This window comes from Gymnoscopelus microlampas, assembly GCF_963454915.1.
Source record: "Gymnoscopelus microlampas genome assembly, chromosome: 6".
Taxonomy (NCBI): domain Eukaryota; kingdom Metazoa; phylum Chordata; class Actinopteri; order Myctophiformes; family Myctophidae; genus Gymnoscopelus; species Gymnoscopelus microlampas.
This window is the reverse complement of record NC_139943.1, coordinates 43,309,517-43,334,023: the sequence shown is the minus strand read 5'-3', so window position 1 is coordinate 43,334,023 and position 24,507 is coordinate 43,309,517. Positions and strand designations below refer to the sequence as shown.

The window sequence follows — 24,507 nt, the reverse complement described above, 5'->3', positions numbered from 1 at the left end:
TTTGTGAAACCTGTATTCAAAATAAGTATCAGAATGTCACGATCAATACATTTCATGCAGGTAAAAGCTAGCTAACCTATGTATCCATACAAACCCCAAAAAGCCACTCCGTAAAAATCTGTTCCGAAACATTGTTCGTAACCATGGCAACAACACGACGCACTCTCAGGTCATCTACGTAATTTTCTCTATTGCACTGGGAGGCAAACTACAACAATGGAACTACAGCCACTGTGTGTTGCTACGTAAATGTTGTTTCGACAAGTGTTTCTTAAACATTTTCATGTCATGGACCCCCAAATTAATATGCAGTTGTCTGCGGATCCCCATCTGAAAACATTTTGTGCCAGGGACGCCTGTACCAGATTTGTGTCTTTAGAATGTTTCAAAAAAATATTCCACATTTTGCCCTTCTTTTCAAGATCGTTTTGAAAATAGCAGATCTACAAGCTCACAACAACACATCACATCGCAAAGCCTTGTGAGTGAGCTTGTAGATCGGCTATTTTCAAATAGCCGATGTAGATTAATTAGTTCAGGGGTCTTCAACGTTTTCAGGCCAAGGACCCCCTAGCTAAGAGAGAGAGATGAAACAGGGACCCTCTATATTGTATAAAATTGTGTTTCAGATAAACTTTTGCTGCTCTTTTGTCCCTCTACACACCTGTAACTCTTTGCCAAAAATAGCTGCGAGGCTGTGAGCTTGTAGGTCTGCTATTTTTGGCTAAAGTTAACCACTTGAACTAGGGTTCAAGTGCTTAATTTAAAAAAAAAAAAAAATCATATCACACAAAGATTTGGGTGGGCCCCCTGTAGTAACTCTGAGGACCCCCTAGGGGTCCCGGACCCCCTGTTGAAGACCCCTGAATTAGTTTATAAAGTGGCTCATACATAAAATGAAAACATCTCATCTTTTTCTTTTCTTTCTATGGGAACCACTACTGCATTAGAGCATGCGTCAGCGCGGCCGTGCGTGTACCCCAGCAGGAGGTCTTTCTCCACAATTAAATTAATCACAACTCGCTGAATTCTTGATTTCCATGCGGTTTGGTTTGTCACAAATGTCTGACGCTATGTAATTATGATATAGAGCAGTTGGTGAAAAAAAACGAATGCGGGTTTTCATACCAAAACACCTTATCTTACAGTATAGTAGCAGAAATAAACACGTTTGAGAGTCTCACAGGTACATTGCAGTGGATGACAAGCTGCCCAGTCAGTTTTGCCAGATTTTGTGAGAGAAATAAGCAACCAGGTTTAGGAAAACAAGCCCAAAAGAAGCAACTAAGGCACTATGAGTACTTTAACCTATATGCATTGAAAATAGCCGATCTACAAGCTCACAACGTATCTTGATATAAAATGTGGAATATTTGGAATGTTTTTGAAACAGTCTAACAACACAAATCTGGTACGGGGCTCCCTGACACAAAACATTTTCAGATGGGGGGTTAGGGACATACATTAAATTAATTATTAAACGAATATATTTGACATAAAAATATTTGAGAACTACTGGTTTAAACAATACAAAATATGCAACCACACTTTAGAAACAAGCCCAAAAAACCGCAACCACCAATATTTACATGTAACTTCACAGAAAAATAAGCCCAAAGTCGCTTATAATAAGTGGACATGGCAACACTGGCCGCCCTACATAATAAGGGGGGCGTTGACGAGCGGCCCAGTGGCCAATGAGGCGTTTACTGCAGATATTTGCACCGGAAGAGAATATGTCGGTCGGTTACGGACTCTCACTTTACCAGGTGTTTTGCCCAGGTAGGCGTGGTTTTGAGATTAGATTTAAAAGGCAGCGATTCCCAAATAGTGAGTCGGGACCACTCTATGGTCGGGACCCATCGCTACTCGAAAGTAAATATCCCTTTTTTTTAACCTCTTTTTTTTAACCCCCCCCCCCCAAAAAAAAAAATAACTAGATCTACAATCGGCTAACTTCACTAGTTTGGGTCCCGGGAAGACATCAAATTTCTCTTTTGGGTCACGCCTTTGGGAACCACTTAATTTTCTGTGAGGTTAGGTTAGGGCATGGGTTAGGTTTAGGTTTAGACACATAACCACGCCCACCTGGGCGAAACACCAAAGAAAGAGGGAGTCCCGTCGGTTCATAGTTGAAAGGTAAAGTAATAGTAGCTGATGCTAGCTAGTGCCATGCTAGTAGCTTTCTAGAGGTTCTGGTCTGATCTAAACTGTAAACACAGCAATGATGTCGGCGTGTGAAGAAGAAGAAGACACACCAACCACACCTCCATCTGTGCTCATCACGAGCTGTGATGTTTCCTTTAAGGAAGAAGAGCTGATAAAACGTACGTTTATTGAGGCTTGACATCGCAGGAAATGTACTTGACGAGCAGCACCGCTGATGTGACATTAGGTCGACAATATATGTTGTTGTGTTGTTATTAATGACACGCTATTTGTGATCTCACTTGTGATGTGCCGAAGTAAACACAATGTTGTTGTTGACCTGTCTTGATTGAATACTTTAACAGTTAGCAAAAATAAGCACAGAGGTACAGTTTTACACAGAGATGCTAAAAGGATAAACCCAAGAAAGCACGGCTTGTTTACATTGGGGTCCTGTGTATTCATTCAATTCATCGAGACATTTTAAGAAAAAAAAAATATATATACTTAGACTTTTTACACATCTTCAGTAGTTTGTCCTCCTGTATTACCTCTCTGTAAGTAAACTGTAGCCTGTTTTAGATTTTCACTTGCTCGTGTGACAGAAGAACATTTGTGATTTTAATTGTTCTTTATTTTAGACATCCTCAGTCCAAAAAGTTTGCCAGAGCCCTCCAAGCAAGAACAGTCAGTGGTTTGGTACCCATGGACGATCAACAACAAATACTACACAGCGGATGTCAGTCTATGCGCAGTGCCAAGCACATTCCAGATGACTTCAGAGATTGCTCAGTCCATGCAAGCTTTCATAGCTTACTTTGACAGCACATCGGTAGGTTCCTGCATCAGGAAGTTGACTTCCAAGACAGCTTTAGGCCTAGAATGACTGATATTTAAGTTAATGTCTTATTTCGCCATAGAACACTCAAGGCATTTTCGTGGAGGCATTCAATTTGTGGTGTGTTTGGGATACAGGATAGGTGGGCACTAGGGACATCTGGGCACCTATTTGTCTAAAATGTTAGAAAATAAAATATTCGAAAAATGCTTAAGTATAAAGTATACATGATGTGAACATGCACGGTGCATCATTACCAGACTTAATTTTATCCTTCAACCTCTTGTTTATGCCCCAAAATGAGTGGATATACAGGTTTTGTTGCAATTGTACAAATATTAGACCTTAATTGTCGAATGTTTAAGCATGTTCTAATAATGTATAGTTGATTTTAAAACAGTTTCCAAATATATATATATATTTTTTTACATTTTAGAAAAAATACCCAATTTAACACAGAGGTGCCCACTTTTCCTTGGTGCCCACCTATCCTGTTACCGTGTGTTAGTGCTGCTGTGATCACGTAAAGAGAATGTGGTCCTTGTGAATCTTGTGGAAAGGTGGAGTTTTCTAAATACACGTTTTCTGCCATAACTTTAAAATGTACGTAGATGATGACTCCATAAAGCAGCAATTAATTATTGGGCGAGTACACACAGAGAGCACAACTATTCAGAATGCCACCGAAATGGATCCCTCCAAGAAAATGCATTGAGTACTATGGCTGTGTATAGAATACATGTATTGTATGGAATATCAGCCATTCTAGGGCTAAAACAGCTTATGCAATGTTGTGCATGTCATATGTGGTGTTCACAGAAGGATGGTTTGGAAAAGCTTTCTCCCTGGATATCTGTGGTGGAAGATCTCACACCAGAGGTGCTCATTCTGGTGTGTGACAGAGTTTGTGAAAGTGGTGAGTAAAAACCTAACCACTTTCAACCTGGTGTCCCTATTTTGGGCATGTCATTATAGGCGATAATGTTTTTTATTTTCTTTCAAAAGCTAAAATAGCCAATCTACACTACAAGCAAACTCACAACGCGTCACGATGGAACACGGGAGCTTTTAAGTTGATTGGCTATTTTTGCTATTCATCGCACAAAAAAAGTATTGGTCTTAATTAAGTCAAGGGTCTTCAACGTGTTTCATGCCAAGGACCCCTTAGCTGAGAGAGAGATGAAGCAAGGACCCCCACTACATTGTATAAAATTGTGTTTAGATTAAACCTTTTCATAATTTCATATAGCTTCAGACTTGTTTGACTGCACACTATCATCAGTGCATGTTGTATTTATGTTAATGTGTATTTTCAGACATTTAACCACTTAAACCATCAATTCTTAGCAAACTTGACCTTTCACTCTGTACTTGGTCTGCTCTTTTATCCCTCTACCCCAAACCTCTTTGCCAAAAATAGCAGATCTACAAGCACAACGCCTCGCAGTGTGTGCATGTAGATCTGCTATTTTTGGCTAATGTTCCACTCAGAATAGGGATGCTAGGGTTCAACAACGTTCCAATCACAAAGATTTGGCGGCCCCCCTGTTGAAGACCACTGCCTTAAGTGGTTAATCAGTGTGCCTCTTTGTGTGCTGATAAGCCCAGGACAGTGTGTGTCATCCACATGTGACATTGATATATTCATTCATAATCTATAGGGGTTACCAGGCATGAAGCACAGCAGTGGTGTTTGAGTCACGCCTTTGAACTAGTAGAGCTCAATCCTCTGGAGTTGCCAGATGAAGATGGTGAGTTTGGGATGGCAACTAAACCTCATTCATATTGATATTTACATTCATACTACATATTCGTCATGTTTGCTTTCCCATTCATATTGTCGTGGTTGCATTTGCCAGATGACTTCCCGGAGTCTACGGGAGTGAAGAGAATCGTACAGGCCCTCAATGCCAATGTGTGGTCTAATATGGAGATGAAAGACGGTGAGACAACGTGACAACGTGAATTCAGCTGATCATATTATTTGCCGTTTGTATTCCTGTTGGTGTAGACATACATACCTCAGTATCTGAACATTTTCTCTGTTTCCCAGAACACAACCAGGGATTTGGCCTAATGAGTAACCTTGTGGCCAACAGGCATAACAACCCACGTAGCTGCCCAGACCCAGCTGTCAGTCATATTTTTTGTCATCACTGATTTTAAATGTAAACCTTATTTTTGGGTATTTAACACGTGAGAATCCATGTTTGAACATATTTTTGTTCTGTAATTTCTGTGACAGTCTTCTAGTTTGCCACTAGAGGGCGCAAATGACAACAATGATGCCAAGGTAACAGAGACTGGTGGCAACACAGACACACAGGTGGAAACAATAGTTGGTGAGTGAATCATTGCCTATGTACCAGAATGAGGATAATATATTTACCTATAAGGGTATGTTCAGCCTTGTAGGCACTGTACCAATAAATGTGACATAATGATTTACCAGTTGTTTCCTTTCTTAGATCCAATGCTTGATTTAGACATCCAGGAACTAGCCAATCTAACAGCAGGGGATGCAGATGTGGAGAACTTTGAGCGTCTCTTCACCAAACTAAAAGAGATGAAAGGTAGTCATTGAACCAGTGAATGTAACACACACTCATCTATATGTGTCAGTCAGCTGATAGTGATCAGGTGTTTCCAATTTGTAAATTGGGTCATAAAGGACCATCTACAAATATCTATACAAAATACATAATTGGGTTAGGAAGCCTGGACAGTAACCATTATGAGACATATGGAATCACAGGATCACCTACAGCATTACTATTGTTATGACATTTGTGTAAATTCATGTGCAGTAGGTGCTGTTTTTCTTTGATATGAAGATGCATTCTGTTTTACAATTTCCAGACAAAGCTTCATCTTTACCCCATGAGCAGAGAAAGGTTCATGCGGAAAAGGTAAGCAAATGTACTCGCCTCTGGCTACAAGATTCCGCACAATTAAAATGAATTGGTTCAGTGTTATTATAGTGTTGTGTGCAGAGCTTCTTTTTTTTTTCATTAATGAGATAAAAAGGCATTACCAGTAATGTGTTGCACATTGTGACACAATCTGAAAATAGAGTACAGTATCCTTGCATTTGTTAGCAGTTTCTCTATCTATTCCCAGGATATGTGTAAGTGGGAGTTATTATTTAGCACAGCCCAATCTGTTGGTCAACAAGAAATGTGTTAATGCAATTTGAGTTAAAATTCTCCATCTGACGATTCGAATTAAGCTTAATCTGTTCTCCAGGTTGCAAAAGCTTTTTGGATGGCCATTGGTGGGGATGAAGACGAGATAGAGGGCTTATCATCAGGAGAGGAAAGCTAAACAAACGCCAGTGCCAGTGACTGAGTCATCCTTTCCCCTGGTCCATCAGAGCTATCCTAGGGCCCTTTCAAGATGCAGCACCCTTTGGACTGGTTCCTAGCACTGGGATTGCAGAAAGACTGAAAGGTGGTACATTGTGACATTATGGCCGTGTGGCCCTTCGTCTCCTCATATTAAATTATGCAATGCTGCAGTATAATGGGAAGCAGTTGGATTTCCTTATCAGGGACAGAAAGCTGCTTGGAAGAAATGGAAAAGTGCTGTCATGAGGCTATGGACAGTTCTTAAGTGCATTGGTTACACTAACCGTAACTCACCGCCTCTTCTGGATCCTTGGCTGCACCTTTTTTATTTTAGTGAACCTGAAGGCTTTATGGTAATACAAGTGAAAGTAAAACATTGAATAGATAAATTCTGTGTGGTTGATTTTCAAATCTTTGGATTGTCCATGTGTAGGTACAGATGTCACATTTCTTTCTAAGTGACATGTGTGTCTTCCAATTGAAAAAAAGTAAATAGTAAGACATTTAGTGTACATTCTGTTGAATCAACATAGATGATTAAAGACGCCTTTAATTTATTTCACTGGTCTTCTGTGTGTTTTGCAAAAGTGAAACTTATTGTCGCACTGTAAGCTTATGTGATTTATAGTCTGAACAATGACTATTCTGAGTTTTGACTCATTCAGTTACAGTTTTATTAAATTGTCACATAACAAAACAATGGTCATTTTAAAATAAATTTAACAAAACATGTACATAAAACAAAACAAAAAGCACAAACTAAGTAACAAGAGTACAAAGGAATAGAATTACTGATACAGGTCTACCAACTATTATGCATTGTTGTACACACAGTATGTTTAGTTTAGCACCGTGTAACTGCTTTGAATAGATTACATGACATGTCTTTTTTGTAAGTGCAATATTCACATGGTGATTGGACAGACACTATTCAAAGACATCTAGCAGATTACACATGCCTTATATTGTATTGTAGCATTGTACATGTAATGTGGGATATACTGTAATCACTGGACAAGCAAAAACACCAACTACTACCAAAGCTTAATATGGATCATCACAAAGAAGTTGGAAATGCGTAATTTACCCCATAGCATACTGTAGGGTAAAAGGTGTAGGAGGTTTTTGCAGACTTAAGTACCTCAAATGGGACATTACACTGCTGGTGCGTGCTCTACCCACAGGGTTCACACAGTGCTCAAGTCAACAACTGCCAAACATTTGTCACATGTGGTTTGTCATATATTCTGAAAAGGATATTATATAATGTCCTTTTCCCGTTTCCATTAATGGTACAGGTACAATGTCATGATTCAAAGAAATGCACTAAGCCTAAACGCTGCCTCTGACCTGACCCGCGGAACTTGCGCTTCCTTCCCTTTTCTCTGCACAAAAATATATATCTTTGAAGTGTTTGCAACACTTCTTTAAAGTAGATTCTGGCTTGAATTGATAGATCAAAAGCCCACTTGTTCATGTATTTATTTTCTTACATGCCAAGAGGTCAGCTGGATCCACTAAGCAACGTAACGCCACGATTCAATGCAAGCTATAAATATTTATGTACAATGATCTTAGTGGGGCAATAATAAAAATATATTCCCCATGCAAGACAGTATGCAAAAATAACTTATAAAATGTCTCTTTCATTGATCAAAATAGTTTTCATACAAGGGTTCCTTTTCAAGAAAAACACAATGGCACTATTATCTATTTCCTTGCTTAAAAACATTTAAAATACCAATTTTAGGACTTATAGGATTTCACAAGTTTGTTAATATAGACATTTATCAGTCTGGGTAAAGTAATTATATATTAATATATATTTAACAAATATATAAGTCATTTAATCACTACCCAAAATAATGGTAATTTTATGTTCAAAATGAAGTTAAGTTGATAAACAAGCCTCCCTATTCACAATTAAAAAGAGTGGTGGGGGCAGGGTGGCACAGTGAAACACCACTTACTGTAGTATAAAATAAACAATAGTTTTAGCTGAAAGATTAATAGAATTTAGCTGACACAAAACATGGTGAAATGTTTTAAGAGATGACTGAATCTGTACAAAGACGAGAACATGGAAAAAAGGAAAACTTATATGCCGTTTATCTAACAGCGATAAAGACAACATTACATAATGTCCAGACAACATTGTCTGAATGTGCGATGAAGGGAGAGAAATAGGTAAAATATGCTCAGCCTTCTAAAACCTACTGCTAACATGCTATGACTGACCATTCAGCATGAGACAACAAAACAACACATGAGTCATCAAAACCATCAAATGAAATGCTATCCTTACAAGGAAAGTGCTTTACAGTGTGTGAGGTGAAATGTTGGGGTGGTTGATGCGGGATGAGAGTGATCTGGTGAGCCAAGTCTTTTGTCTTTCCTTAACATTGACAGAGCGTCTTGTTTTCCTATGTGTGTTGCATGTGGGTGGGGTGGTCCTAGGACACACTAGAGCAGCGGATGCTGGGAGAACCCATCTGTGTAAGTACCTTGTCCAGCCACTGCAAAGGCCCGTTGAGGTGCAGCTCGATCCAGCAGGGGGTGCTGGTCACTGTCTGACGCCTGGAGGACAGAGACAGAGAAGGGCATCTTTGTTCATATAATCTATGTCCATACAAAATACATCAGAAGAACATCACAAACGTATACCGGTAGTTTTTATCACTCACCTACCTTTAAGTTTACTTAATTGACTTGATTGTACTTTATTTTGTTATAAAAAATATCCTCTACTCTGTACGTCTTTCTTCTGCACACAAGCCCAATTTTGCACACAAGCAGAATTTTACTGGCCATTTCTAAAATCATGCATGTTTTTACCAGGATTCTTGTCTTCTCTGGGGTATTTGGTGTCAGAAAGAGAAATGTAACACTGGCTGCTCCAGTGAGTCCAGTGGGAATCCCCGTTGTAGATGGTGTCTGAACGCGTTCACCTCTCACTCTCTCCCACCCCTCCGCCACTGCATGCCTCCTCTGCATTCTTCCCCCATTAGTCAACTCTCTCCTGCCGTCTCACTGTTGCACCCCCTCCCCCATCATTTACCGCCCCCTCTCCCCCTAAAAAGTCTGCCGGTTGCCTGTGCACAATATCCATTTATTCTTTGTCCTTTTTCCTTGTCTGACCCCCACTCCAAAAACCCATTTTGGCCATATAGACCAAAGCCCCACCACCACCGATAGCGTCTCTGTCATGCTTGAGCTCAACCACTCACTGATGACATGTTTCAGCCATCTCAAATGCAGTGAAACAGACACTTGTCATTGACATGTAACTCGGATGTCTGCAGGAAAATAAACTTTACTAGTATAACAATATTAGGTCCTTACATGAGTCAGAGGATATCCCAGACACCCTAAGTTGAGGACTATTTGATTGTCTTGCATAGGTTCAGTAGTAGGTTCAGACAGGCAGAGACAAAGAAATATAATGCTATAATGTAAACAGCCCAATATGTTGTGGTAAGAGGAAAGGAGCCATTAAGGAAGGACATTTTGAGATGTACAAACAAATGCTGGAAAAAAAAGGTAGGAAAAGTTGACAGGCCCACCAGAGTAAACTCTGAATGTTTTTTGTTTTTTTTCCGTGAGCTACGGAACAGGGGAGGAGACAGCAGAAGTGAGAAGATAGGGAGCCTGCGTGAGAAAGGTAGAGTGGGTTGTGCGGTGTAATCAGAGCCAGGCTGTAAGTGGCTCCACATGCTGTAGTGTCTACAGAGTGACGGCTCCTCTCAGGAGAAGAACCATGGGCAGAGAGGGCCAGGCTCACTGAGGGGCCCCTCTAGGCCCCCCACACCCAGAGGATTACTCAAGCCATGAATGCACTGCACAGCCTGACAGTTTCCCTCATCGTCCACTCTGTTTATGTAAGCAGCAGTGAGAAGAGGGGGTGCAGGGTGAGAGCGGAGAAGGCCCTGGTCATAGTTACTGAGTCAGGGTCCTGCTCAAGCCTGTAGAATTCTGAGCCAAGAACAGTGAAGAAGTATGCTGCCATTACTCAACCTTGGTAAATAGCTGACAGTTTGCATACATAACCAAGAAAGCCGTCATCGCAGGCCTCTGCTTGTTGCAAATTATTTGCTTATTCAACAACTTGAAAATGTGATATTTCAGGCTGCTGATATGAATTAATTTTGGTTAAATATACCACTGTTGAATACATATTATGTAAACTAACTCTAGTTCTACAATATCCAGTGGTACACAAATGTACATCTCTTTAAAAATGAAATGCTGGGCCTGGTTTGTAATTGTTCCCCTCGGTACAGATACGGCTTAATCTTTCACTCTTATTCTTTTAAAACTTACAGTAACTTGCATTACTTAAATTGAGGGAATTCTAAAGATATGTTTTTTGGGGACCTTTTCTACCTTCATTGATGTTGAAGTAAAGATGAACAGGAAAGAGGGAGAGAGCGAGACGGGGAGACACGCAGGAAAGGTTGTCGGGAACAGGAATCGAACCCGCAACACGCTGTCAGGCTTAGAGCCTATATGTGGTATGCGCCTGAACCGCTAGGCCAGAAGGCGCCCATTTTGAGGGAATTTTATTCTGTACCCGAAACACAGCAAGCCGTGTTATGTTCACACGTCATGTGCAGAGGTCAGTTCCTCCAGAGCATTAAAAACTCTGGAAAGGCAAATAGTAGAATATATATTATATATATAATATATATTATACTTCATTTCAAACTTGATCATTAAACATTACTATCTATTATCAAACTGAGCTAAAGAAAGATGATTGAGGGGCACGGTGGCACAGTCGGTAGCGCTGTCGCCTCACAGCTAGAAGGTCCTGGGTTCGATTCCCGCCAGGGACGCTGTGGGCGCTGGGGGCGTGTCTTCTCCTCCGCGTCATCAGCGCTCATACCCAGGGTGGGGTTGGCGAAAGGGCCTACTCTGTGTGGAGTTTGCATGTTCTCCCCGTGTCTCCTAGGGTAGTTAATACCCTCACAAAAACATGTAGTAATCCTGGTCGCTATACCGCCTCCCCCATGACAGCCGGGGCGCCTGATGGAGGGGAAGGGAACTGGTTGGAATAACGTGTTCCTTCCACGCGCTACGTCCAACCAGGGAAACTCCCCCCTGTCAGGTGACAAGAAGGTCAGTTGGCTCTCATGCACTGAAGGAAGCATGAGCTCGGCCCTGGCCTCCCTGGCTGTGGGGGACTGGTGTAGCGCTGGTGTAGGGCTGGTGTAGCGCCCAGGATGGGTGCACTACGTTAGTCCGACAGCGCATTCCTCCGACAGCGCAGCGCTCCGACGTTTCCAATACTAAACCCGAACCAAACCCTCACCCTAACCCTAACCGCACGCGGATGCCACATAGTCGGAGAAAAGGTCTGTCGGATTAACGCATGCCTCCCGCCCAGGATCACTTAGGAAATTGGCACCGGGTGAAAAAAATGGGTTACAAAAATCGCGGGATAAAAATTATAATTAAAAAAAAAAAAAGAAAGATGATTCCATTTCATTATTTGTGACCCCCAGAGATAGTGCACATGGAGGTGCTCAGCACCACCTATCCATTAGATTTATTTCAAATCAAAAATCTTAATTTACCTGTACTCTGCTCCCCATCCTTTGACGAAGCTCATGCGGATGGTGCACATCCTAGTGAGCTGGTAGACGGCCTCGAAGCCCTGGTTGACTGACTGGGCCAGCAAGGCAGCAAACTCCTGGTTGTTAAATATCTTCAGGTTGCAGCCTGAGAAACAAACACATGCATGCGCACACACTCAGTTTACTTGTGTTTGAGAAGCACAAATTATGAGTGCCAGTGGGTCACTGGGGTATCGGTCATGCCCTGGTCACTTCAGTGTGTAGTGTATGGTGTGTATCCTCTCAAGCTGACCTGGAGGGATCTTGCAGACGGTGGCCGGATGCCAGCCGTAGCGCTGGTTGCAGTTGGGACTCTGGACAAAGATGGCACTGTCACTGAGACACTCTGCAAACACCTCTCCTCCGATGTAGTACAACCTCACTCCCCGTCCTGAGAGACAGAACAATATAGAGACCAGCTCAGTGCCACTGTAAATGTTTACTTTTCACAAAACATGTTAGATCGGAGCCTATGTAGGTGTCTGTGTCCTGGTGAAATGAAACCAGCATACCAACCTATGTGTCTGCGTGTGAGCTCCACAGACGAGTTGCGGTTGACGTTGGACAACAGGCCCAGACAGAAGCGCTCCGAGTTTGATGGGTCTGTGAAGCCGTCTACCGTGAGGGAGGGCTGCGATGCGTGGAAGGTCTCTCCCACCCGTTGGTTCAACTCATAGTAGGAGATAGAGCACCAGAAGGCAGATTCACAGTACGTCACGGGCTGCAAGTCTGCAAGAGAGCAGGAAAGGGTGAGGGGGGGGGGTTAAGATGGAGAGACAGAAAGCAGAGTGGGTGAACACAGTGAGGGGTCTGTGAGACAGGAATTAAGGTTTGTGAAAGCAGTTCAAAAAGGTCTGAGGGCAAACAACCATGTGGCGATGCTCAGTGCTGATAAATGTGTTCCCTTTGAACTTTCCTCTGTGGCGTTTTCCCATGACCTGCATGTCCCCCAGTCAGGTGACGTGCCTGTTTATCAAGTTTTTCTTACAATGACTCCCCCCGGTGGCTTTCCACACATATAGAATAACCGGGCAACAGGATATTATCATTATTACATTACCTTGGGCTGTCTGTAGCTGGCCGTTCCACGGGACTACGATAGGCCAGAGACAAAGACTCCATTCATACTATACTTCCTGTGTTACTGCCCTGGGGCTCAGCCTCCCAGACCCAGTCGGCTGCCCCTGTATATTATCATCTCTCTCTCTCATTCACTCAACTATTTTTCTCTCTCACACACACACTGTAAATACACTCTCTCACACTCGCATGAGGACACTTTCACTCCCTAAAACACACTTCCCATTCATTCATAATGTAAATCCTCTGAGCACTTATGAACAACTAGAGTTTCGGGGGGCTACGCCCCCCTCAACCCCAGCCGCGCACGGGGCCCAGCGTGGCCGTGTGTATATTGGGGGACCCAAATCGCCGGAGTGAAACTGTGGAAAAAATGTTTTGAAAAAGGAAAAAATGTGAAGAAATAATATTTGTTATGTTTCAGGGGGTCCACAGGGGGTCCGCGGACCCCCTGATGGTCCACTGACCCCCTGTGGAGTGTTGGGACGCGCGGGGACACCCCTGGAACATTGCGGACCATTTCGGTGTTTTTTTTTTTTTCATGAAGGTGGTTGCTTGTTTCTGGCGCAGGCTGTGCAAACCTGGCAACCCAGCGCATGCTGCCGCACGTTTAAGTGGCGTAGCGTCATGAGGGTCAGTGGGGCCGTGGCTCGGTCAGTGAAGACCCTGTAGTGCGGATGATATGTGGCATAGAGGGGCAGATTGTAAATCCACAGAGGAAACATCCGTGGGCTACCATTGGTTCAGCGATGTGTGCGGTCGCCCTGCGGCCCCTCCTCCTCCACCAATGTGCAGTATGGAGAGCCCTGACATCACAACAATTGGAGCGATGGGCACTGCACTGTGGTTGGTTAGGGTACACCTAGGGCCCAGGTAGAACCCAGTTAAAGCCTGCATGGGCAAACCCAGTTAGGACCCGCCTTGGTCCCACATAAACATGGCTAGTTGGGGCCCACCTAAGGGCCAGGTAGAAGCTACTTATAGCCTGCATGGGCATCGCAGTTGGGACTGAAGTGGATGCCGCTGACATTGCTGACATGGGGTCCATATGGTTTAGCCCACCTTGAAACCATATGGGAACTACGCTGGCATGCTGGCTGTAATGCAAACGCTGCATCATACCTGCAGTGTGTAGTTTGATGTTGTGTGTGTAGCAGATATACCTGCAGTGTGTAGATCAATGTCCATAGGAAAGTCAATGCCCAGCAGTGTTTTTTTTCCCCAGCAGAGTTTCTAGTGTCTCTGTGGAAGAGGTTGCACATGAACTCTGCAGCCGCACTGAGGCGCTCCAACACAAACACTCTGACATTAAGCTGCTTCACACAACAAACATCAGCACCACGCTGCTGTTTGTCCAAAAGACACAATATCTCCTCTCCCACCGACGTCATGTGTTCATTTATCGACAGCCGTACAGACTCCTTTTGACACATTTTACGTCGTTTATCCAGCTCTCACTGACTCTCCACATAGGGCTGTTATTTTGCTGCGATCAAGTCAACGATGTGAGAGATTAGCTATCACAGACGGACGGACAGGGGGTGAAACATAGTCTTGCGCCATGCCTTTCGGCCTGGCGGAGACAATAAAAAAACGAAAGTAAAGGAAATGGCCATTTCTGCAACAGAAGTAGTCAATAAACTATGCTATGAAAACATGGGCCACATTGGCAAAGAATGTAAGAAAGAGGCAATCATGTAGAAAATAGCCGATCTCCAAGCTTACAAAGCCTCTCAACGTGAGGCGTTTCGAGCTTGTAGATCGGCTATTTTCACAATATTTACTTGTGGAACGGAGTCAAACAGAATGGGGGGGTCCCAGATCAAGTACGTGTATTTGTGTGGGGGGGGGGGGGGGGGGGGGGCGTGAAAGGGTTGATAAACACTGCTGTAATCGGAGCGAAATTATCTGAAATTACTACATGACCATAATGCAGCCTAACATGCGTTGCACGGGGCGGTCCTGCCATTACGTTAGTTACTGTAGTTGCTGTGGAGCTACATAGTTCTCCAGAAGACACACACAAACATACACCATCTACAATGGACGAACTGAGCAGCAATATAGACATTGACCACACGAACGTGCATTGTTGACAAAGTGATTGCACAGCCGCTGCAGGCATGACAACCAGGTTAGCGTTAGCGACATGGCAGCTATCACAGCGCCCTGTCCGTCGTGCTGCAACTGCCTGTGATGGCTACAGCAGTAACAGCAAGCTGTCTGCGATGCCATTGTCTGGAGACTGCTCTTAGCGTGACAGGACCAATGAGAGTGAGCGCTGTAGTTGTTGCTAAGATACGGTGGCGTCTCTGCCCCATAGCTTGTAGATCTCTCACACATGATTGGCCTAGGCTGCGTTGCCAGGTCTGACTTTGTGTCTAAGCAATGGTCGGCTTATTTTTGCGCGCCTTTGGGCTCGTTTGCATTGTGCGCACGGCAGCGCTTGTTTAGCGTACGTCAGCGCGACGTGGCAACGGACGTGGCAACGTGAAAGGTGATTGGCTGGTGAAAAGAAACACCCGACGTTACAGCAGAAATGGTGCCTGGAGAAAATGGTGACCAAAAAAAAAGTTTGGAAAAAAAGGAAAAAACCCCCGCAGCGGCTGCCTGCTGTTGTGGTGATGAGGTCGTGCGCACGGTAAACGGTACGAAGCTGCCTCCCCTTCCGTTTTGTCCGACATTTGGTGAGTAGAATTAATTATGTTGCGCGGTGGAAAAGGTGTAGTGAACAGTGAGATGTCCCCTACGCGAGGCGTAAATTCAGCGCGGCCGCCGTGGCGAGTCAGTTGGCGACATGTGGTCTGGCGGTGCGTTGTTTATTCGATAACAGAGCTGTGGGGTGTGGACACCGAGGGTGCGGAAGTCGGTCGCCATTTATATAGTTAGATAGTGCCAGAAGTGAGTTTGTATCTTCCTGTTAGTCTGTTCTCATTTCAAGATGACACTGCTACCTATGGTCAAGACACCATCACCATGCTGATATATCGCTATATCTCGGAGTAAAGCGCGACCAGTAAATAATATAAAGTTACCGGAAGAACATGTCAGATATAATCCTGCCGCAGATTAAAATCAATCCAGACAGGGTAGGAGAGGTATTTATAGATCTGAGAGGGAGACGTCAGGACTGCACGTGTGAGGAGGACAGGCAAAGGGTCATCAGGTACTATTAGGAGGAGGGAAATCCATTGTTCCTGGATGGTTCAGGTTAATGACTTTAAAGAAACTTGAGCATACATTCATGTTGTAACATCCAGATTAGGGGTCAACCGATTATCGTTCCAGGCAATTTTCCGATCCAATATTTGTCATTTTTGTAATTATCGGAATCAGCATTTTGACTGATAAGCTAGATGATTTCTTTTTTGTCCGTTTTAATAGATGCATGCACTTCTCAGATGTAGTGACCACTCTCTGAAAGGTACTGTTTTGTAGTCTGGCTCAATTTCTCACATTACTGGATTGGTTGAAATGTGTACAATGCGTAAATAGCCAATCGACACAATCGTCTTTTCTGTATTTGTGGGAGAAATGCCAGAAGATCCCAAGCTCCAATACAAAAGCATTTTCCTTCACCAAGCGCATAAATGCCTTTTTCCTCAAGTAAAAAGAGCAAGCTAAAGTTGTCAAAAAGAGCATGCTAAGGTTACAAATCTCATGAAATCTCACTCTCCTGCTCATTTACTCGCTGACTATCTCGCTCTTGACACCTTAAGATAACAGCTGTTGTTCATAGATTTTACACATTTACAACCATAACCTACACAAATGTGTCAGCAATAAGTCATCAAGTACAATGAGTTAATTAGTTGTAACTGTAGGGTGACAATTGGTATTACCGGGTAAAAATAAGAATTCTGTGTTGTTGGCACATCAAAGTGTTGGCTTACCGAGATTACTAGTTGCCGGTGAGACAGGATTCGGTGACAGGCTACCGGGCGAACCTGAAAAGGAAAGTGAAGATCGGATTAATGCAGAAACTATAACAGTTACAGTACTGATCTGTGTTGTCTATTCATTTACATGTCCTACCTGTGTCCATGCTGTGGTTAAGCTCACTGGTCTCGCCATCCTCACTCAGGTAACCTGGTGGAGGAGTCTCTGGAATACATACACGCAGTATGTTCACATATTACACACAAACACTTAACCTCAACAAACCACAGAGCAAATGTGCACTGCGGAGTCTCCACACACATTGATGTGTCCTATACACTGTGACTTCATGAAGCCAACACCCTAGCTGAACTTACTCTAAACAACTCCTGAATCATTTGCAAGCTAGTACATGTCAGTGTCCTAGATTGTAGAATTAGTTCGAAGCTGCCTCTCACCAGGGATATAGTTACTCTGGGGCTCAATGCCAGCTGGGAAGTTGGTGTTCTCAGGGATGGAGTGGCTGTAGTCATCCAGCGGTGGGAACTCTGTGGGGATATCCGTGTGCCGCGGTACCAGGACAGGAGGCAGAACTGGAGAGACGCAGACACAAAAATGTTGATCACGGCCTACTATGGTATATACTATATTTGGTATACAATACAGAACAATTTCCAGTACATGATCACTAGTACACTCACTTGGTGTCTCCACCCTCTGGTAGTGGTAGGGGTTGACGCAGACCTCATCCTTTTTGGTGTGGAAGGCAAACTCGCAGAGGTCGACGGCCCTCAGCTCGTGATGGGACTGCAGGTCGGGCCAGCGCCACAGGCGGCAGTAGATGACGTGGGGAAGACCTTTCCTGTGAGACACCTGCAGACGGCCATCTAGAGACCTGGGGAACACAACCACCAACACCAGTGAGACAGCTGATGCATGCTTAGATGGACATACGGTTCAAAACTCTTGTGGGTAATGTTGGATTTATAACAACTCATTCAAATAGGCAGGGATTTGGGATGATGCACCAAGTTGAGAGCAATGGTTCTAACTAAGAGGGGAGATAAGGTCACTGTGGGTTTCTTTGCTATCCAATAAAGCATCAGTCATCACTAATATGGAGGATAAACACTAACAGATGGCAGAACACACTATGGTATTTTCTTCACCACAGACCAGCTCAAAATAAACCATTTTTTTCCAAAACTACTAACGTAATGTTTACTTTTTCATTCACTGTATTAGCATGGGTATGAAAGAGAGTATTCTGCACCAAGCGTGCCCCCAGCCCTCCTCACACAGGGGCACCAGTCAGGGTAACATCACCTTACATATGGACCGTCTCAAATGCAAACACCATATGCCAAATAATAAGGTCATTTTGGAAGACAAACAAAAGCAGGCCTGTACCTATTGCCTAAACCTAAATTGTACAAAATAAAAGGCCTCTCTAAACAAATGTGCCTAGAAAAGTATAATTCAAGCTGCCATGATTATACAGAAAAGGTCTTCTTGGCCTCAAGGCCCAATGTAGAGAAAGTGCTGAAACCTCATACCATAGGTTTTTATTAGGTTTTCCACATGACAGATGTGGCTGTGAGGTGCAGGGCCATCGGCAGTGCCATGGAACCACATCTGCCAAGACTGTCTGTTGCTGTATCCCTACACTCTGCCAGAGCACAGTGAGGTGATGGCTCTATCCCAGCCTGAAGCCCACAACAGCACAGCACAATGTGGAACTGTCAGACAGGCAACATATGGTTCTTATTCCTCACCGTGGCTGTCTCCCCTGGCAGTGGGGGTAAAATGAGGGCTGAAATTTAGACCCCCGCAATCTCTTGTAACAGCCTCAGCTCCTGCCATGACCAAACCTCATCATCAGCCCTATTACCTAGACAGCTCCTTCCTGAGTGACCAACTAAGTAACTGAGTGGGAGTTTAGAAACCCTATACCAGTGTACCCAGTAGTCTTATTGGACCCCTTCTCCTATTAGCGAGGTTTGCTTGAATGCAGTCATTCATAGGGGGTGGCAGTGATGTCATGGGAAATGGCAAAAACACACAACAGACAACATGGCACAAACTTGATAATCAACACTTAGAAGATATCTCAAGAAGAGGCAGAGAGCTTAACTAGCCGAGGCCATGCAGCTTGATTACATAGTAAAGTGCACCGGCAGCAGTAGTCACATTGGTCAATGTCAAATTCATCTAAACAGAGCTAAACAGAACATGAGTCCAAATTAAAGAGTATTTCCAGTGGAGCCTAGTAGATACAAGTATAACGTTTGTCCAACTCATTGGTCTTGCGTCAAATCAGGGGGACAAATGTGACAGTGAGGACTGTGGGAGCTCATCGTTTCGACCACTTTAAGGGGTTGCTGTTGACGTGACGTTGATGTGTTTGCCAACATTTATTAGAGTAAAGACACTATAGGTGTAAAATGTTCTCATTAATGACTTGCTGTGAAGTAAACTGCATATTCCAAAACACTATAACCAAGACCAAGAAAAGAAAAGAAAAAAAGACTGAGGTGACAGTGATCTACTCTTCAGGTCCAATTTGTTAGCTCTCTGTCATGGTTCTCTAGGTCTAGGGGTAATCCCTTATAGCTGATGGTACACTTGTAGATTACATTTCAAACTAGGGCTGGGCAATATATCAATATATTATTGATATTGTGATAAGATTAGATTCCATCTGGGAGATATTGTAAAATTGTGATATAAGTTTTACCAACCAATTATATAGGCATTACTGAAGATTATTTATCAAACACTCATCATGTAACCTAAATATTGTGTGAAAGCAAATTTGAAATATTGTGAAATCTGCTTTCGTCCATATCGCCCACGCCCAGCCCTACCTCAAAAGCTGTATAGAGGGGAAATAAATACACCAACACAACACTGCCAATGTAGCACTGATGGTCATTATCACAACAGCAAGCCAATATACTGTATATAACTGTGCCTATAATTTGCAGGCCCAACCCAAGACTAGGGCCTTATAGACTTCAAATCAATATCACAATTATTTCAAACTTTTGCCTGGATTATGATTAGTAAACAATTAATAAACCCTGCTTCTCGATTAATCGATTGACACACATCAGCAAGATTAAGTTTAAGCAGAATTCTGTATGTGTTTCGATATATTTTCTGTTAATTGCACAGCCCTACTATATAGATAACATTGCTACATTCAACAGGCTCTGTGCATGACTGCAGTTATTCCCTTTTCCAGAAGGTGGCATTCCCGTTTCCTGTTCCGGGTCAGTATCTCATAGCTTCATTTGACTGGCTCCACAGCAGATTTGAACTGGAGACACACAACACCTTCATAGCTTCATTTGACTGGCTCCATACGTGTTTCCAGTTCAAATCTGACAGTCATGCACAGAGCCTAATAGTGAAGACCAAAACATGTCATTGATGTGGCAAATGGCTTTGGCCAAACCTCCCGGTAAATGAGGCACAAAACTGATCTAACCTCTGTAATGTCAACACAGACTTTTAGCATAATAGTGATAGCAATAGGTAAGTCCTGTTTGTTGTTTTCCTTCTAGGGTCAGGCACATTGGCCACTTCAAATGCTGACCTCTCTCTCACTCTACCACATTAGAGCCTAGGATGCAAAGACAGTGCAGCACAAAGCATGCTTGTTAAGTATAGAGTCGCACTGTAATCCCACACATATAGCTAGGCACCCCTCAAGCCTCTGTACATGCTGGAAGTGAACCACAAACCAAACAGTGGCCCACGCCCTCCCTACGGGCCCGCAGCACATTCCCAAGCACTGAGCAACCTCATCTCGGTGTGAGCTACCAGTACCACCCATGTACTACAGACTTCTACTGCTACTGTACATACAGTACATGATGGCCGGCTTGATCATCAGATATACAAATCCGTATTCATTAATGTTTGTACACTACGGGTATGTCTATAATTATAAAGTCATTAGTGTTCCGGTTTCTATTCCATAAATATATTAAAATATGCATTTTAACAAAAACATATTAACCAGAAAAAGAAAAATAATTTGAATTTCACAACAAATGACAATAGAGGCTGAAGATGGTAGGACTGACAGAGCAGCACAGTAACATTAAGCTACCATGGGTGTCATTGTATTGTTTGTAGCTCTTCCCATTACACTACACCACTTCACAGAGCCAAGATGTGGCCATGTGGTTGTATGCAGCAGAAGGGGTGGTGGGTCGTGTCGTGTGTGTGTGTGTGTGTGTGTGTGTGTGTGTGTGTGTGTGTGTGTGTGTGTGTGTGTGTGTGTGTGTGTGTGTGTGTGTGTGTGGCAACATTCCTATACAAGGAGAAGAGAATGGTCCAACACGTGCACAATCACAAGTGGCAACGATACTGTAACTTGGTCTAAGTTCTAATCTAAATACAATCATTCAGGTGAATGCACAGATACTCCTGCACAGCACAGAGGAGGGAAAAACACGGTTGGTGTTAGATGGCTATCCCATCATGTGGGGAAACCCACAGCAAGAATTCATTCCAACTTTCCCAGAGTAGACAAATTCTCTAGTCTAAACACTGTCCCAGCCCTCTCTGAGTCAGCGCCCAGCTACAACCAGCAATCCACCCCCACCCGGTCCAGCATGTGTGAGCGGGCCTACATTTACTATCCTGGGTAAAAGTTGATGAACTATGAAATGTAGCAAGGACAGTGGGGCTGACTTTTTCAGATATATCAGAAATCCTTGCTACTTCTTAGTGTTGTAGACAAGACTGTCTCAGTCAAGACAACACATTAAGACTAAAACAGTGAGATTAAGATCGAGACTGTCCACAATTTACAATTGAGATAAAGATATAAGATGTAATTAGAGTTAGATATACAGAATGATATTGAGCTATGTCTCGTTTGAAAAGCTGCCCCACTATCAAAGAATGTCCACCATAAACAGAGAAGTTCTTATCACTTTTGTTAATATTTGCTTTACCAGTTTCGCCGACTTATATTTTAAAATGATTCGAACCACACTTGCCGTGGGTTGTGTAAACTGACTGTGACGTAACAGGCTTAAAAACGAAAGGATGACAGCCGCTAAATGCATAGTTACCATGGAGGACAGCAGCTAAAGACCAGACACGGATCCATGCTGCATGCTGCATGCATACAATAGTATAGTCAGACTATCTTGACTCTTGAACCCCCTATAAAGGCCATGTCAATTCTTCACTTCAGTCAACATTTTTCAAACAAAAAATAGATGTAGACTATTCATTAAGTAACGCAAAGTCGCAAACAGTCTTGTGTGTGATAGTGCACCGTATTTCAAAATACATACACTACATTTATCAGCATTTTCAAGGCAGTTCACACAGACAATCACATAGCAGGTGATGATAGTAGGGCAAACCATGGATAATCTAACGCTAAGCTAACGCCAGCTGCACCGTTCAAACGGAGCTGTACTGTATGACAGCTAGCGACACACTGCACAACACCACAACACACTGACTGCTTCAATTCAAATGTTTTTTATTGTATCTTAACACTGAACATATAGTTGCTATCTAAAACAAAACGAATATTAACTAACTAAGTTACCTGGGTCACTATATAGCATAAAAACACCAGCTTGCCAATAATAGCCCTTGTTCTATATTAGCTAGCTGCCCAGCTAAATGCTAATTCATTGTATACTTAGCTTGCAATAAATGCATTTCATACAGAAAGTGTGTGGGACGCATCATGTTTATGTTAAATAACGTTGTGGTTGAATAAGTCTCCAACTGTCATTATGCAGCTGGCTAGCTGAGAGCATTGGTGTTGTTACCTGAGTATGGTGATGCCTTATGTTACCTGGGTATGTATGGTGATGCATTATGTGTTACCTGGGTATGTATGGTGATGCATTATGAGTTACCTGGGTTTGTATGGTGATGCATTATGTGTTACCTGGGTATGTATGGTGATGCATTATGTGTTACCTGGGTATGTATGGTGATGCATTATGTGTTACCTGGGTATGTATGGTGATGCATTATGAGTTACCTGGGTATGTATGGTGATGCATTATGAGTTACCTGGGTATGTATGGTGATGCATTATGTGTTGTTACATGGTATTGGGTATGGCGTAGCTCTGGTCCATAGCGTTAGAAGGATCAGTTCTCCTCCTTCTAACGCTACATGGACCAGCGCTAGGTCTGGTGGTGATGTGATGCATTTGGTGTTGTTACCTGGGTATGGTGATGCATTTGGTGTTGACATTCTGTGTGGTGATGGATTTCTCCAGCTCGTCCAGCTGCCCCGTCTTCTTCAACTTCTTCACGAGACTTTTGACAGCCTTTTCGCACCATTTCTCCTCTTGTCCGTTCTGTTCGCCTTTCTTCCAGCCCAGGAGCCTCTTAACGATGGGGGGAGTGAACGGTAATATGGACATCTTTTTTTTTTTAGGTTAAGTGAAGTCTACGTTCTGGTTAACGAATTATGTCGCTAAAAAAACACGCATGTAATACGTTATTTCAGCCAGCTAGCTATAGCTAGCTAACTAACTAACTAAATATAGGCTAAAAAAGAGTGCCAGACACCGCCAGGGTTCTGTAGCCTAGTAGCCTACTGCTGCTGCTTGGCAGATGCACTAAACACACATTCACTGGATCCACTCCGTTCAACTTGTCTTGAGTTGAATGAAGCTTCCAGCCTTACACCTCTGTTGCCAGATTCTGCGATGTAAACAAGCCCAAAAGAAGCGAGTAGGCTAGCGACGCCGACTAGCACTTCAAAGTTTGCTATTTTCAAATAGCAGACATAATATGACTGCTATATATATTATAGGTTTGAACTTCAAAAGTTATGTCTGCTATTTTCAAAAAAAATAATGAAAGAAAATGTGGTACGGAGCACCCTGGCACAAAACATGTTCAGGTCAGGTGCATGGGGTTTAGGGAACAAATATTTTTGGGGTCCATGAAATGAAAATATTTGAGAACCACTGGCTTAAATATTAATATTTTTTGGGGGAAGCAAGCACAGAAAAAGAAGCCCAAAGTCGCTTATAATAAGTGGACATGGCAACCCTGGCTTCGCACCCCAAACAGCGTCATGTGAGACCAAGTGAGACACGCAGAAAAATAATGACTTCCGGTGTATATTTTACCTAATTCATTCGCCACAAATTGCCAGGCCGCTGTTGTGAGATTTGATCTTGCCTTGCTTGGTTAAATGCAAACAAGAAATGGACTACATTTATGTATTTTTCCAGTAACAATATATTATAGGTCCAACCCCAATACGTTTTTTTTTTTTTTTATCAAAAATGCTTCTATTTTGAAGGTAAAATTGAGCATTTTCCGCTGGTTCTGTGGCCACTGTGAGTAATTTTGATAGAGCTTTCATCTGTGTTTGAATGACCCACCTCCTCTGATGTTGTTATTGTACTGTCCATATATAACAGACAATCAGTGATGGTAAAAGTGCACAAATGTGTTACTTCTGTTTGTTAAAAAAAAGTAAAAGTCCAAAATTCAAAATATACTTGAGTAAATTTAGCCTACAAAAGTATTGGCATCAAAATATACTTATTTCCAAAAGTAAAAGTACCAAACTTACCAATTATGCA

The 24,507-nt window shown here is 42.9% G+C and overlaps 2 protein-coding genes across 2 annotated transcripts; one reads left to right on the top strand and one right to left on the bottom strand.

Moving 5' to 3' along the window:
* The first annotated feature begins 2,148 nt into the window (after positions 1–2,148).
* aagab (alpha and gamma adaptin binding protein) lies at positions 2,149–6,888 on the top strand. Its single transcript, XM_084058923.1, has 10 exons — positions 2,149–2,327; positions 2,790–2,980; positions 3,806–3,902; positions 4,648–4,737; positions 4,846–4,929; positions 5,040–5,119; positions 5,232–5,328; positions 5,455–5,559; positions 5,846–5,895; positions 6,233–6,888. Exons 1-10 carry the CDS (start codon positions 2,225–2,227, stop codon positions 6,308–6,310), a joined length of 975 nt encoding a protein of 324 aa, XP_083915049.1. The 5' UTR covers positions 2,149–2,224; the 3' UTR covers positions 6,311–6,888.
* A 114-nt stretch (positions 6,889–7,002) lies between these two features.
* smad3b (SMAD family member 3b) lies at positions 7,003–23,545 on the bottom strand. The gene is made up of 9 exons (XM_084058922.1): positions 23,126–23,545; positions 17,609–17,802; positions 17,366–17,500; positions 17,064–17,132; positions 16,922–16,975; positions 12,465–12,677; positions 12,202–12,339; positions 11,910–12,054; positions 7,003–8,910 (listed from the first exon to the last, which is right to left on the bottom strand). Exons 1-9 carry the CDS (start codon positions 23,326–23,328, stop codon positions 8,787–8,789), a joined length of 1,275 nt encoding a protein of 424 aa, XP_083915048.1. The 5' UTR covers positions 23,329–23,545; the 3' UTR covers positions 7,003–8,786.
* Between the last annotated feature and the right edge of the window lie 962 nt (positions 23,546–24,507).

Excerpts from the sequence above, each read along its gene's own strand:
- aagab (XM_084058923.1), top strand. The coding sequence starts at position 2,225 with ATGATGTCGGCGTGTGAAGAAGAAGAAGACACACCAACCACACCTCCA. Across the intron at positions 2,328-2,789 it reads GGAAGAAGAGCTGATAAAAC|ACATCCTCAGTCCAAAAAGT; the intron begins GTACGTTTATTG and ends TCTTTATTTTAG. Across the intron at positions 2,981-3,805 it reads CTTACTTTGACAGCACATCG|AAGGATGGTTTGGAAAAGCT; the intron begins GTAGGTTCCTGC and ends TGGTGTTCACAG.
- smad3b (XM_084058922.1), bottom strand. The coding sequence starts at position 23,328 with ATGTCCATATTACCGTTCACTCCCCCCATCGTTAAGAGGCTCCTGGGC. Across the intron at positions 17,803-23,125 it reads AAATGCATCACCATACCCAG|GTCTCTAGATGGCCGTCTGC; the intron begins GTAACAACACCA and ends TGTGTTCCCCAG. Across the intron at positions 17,133-17,365 it reads CCAGAGTAACTATATCCCTG|AGACTCCTCCACCAGGTTAC; the intron begins GTGAGAGGCAGC and ends TATGTATTCCAG.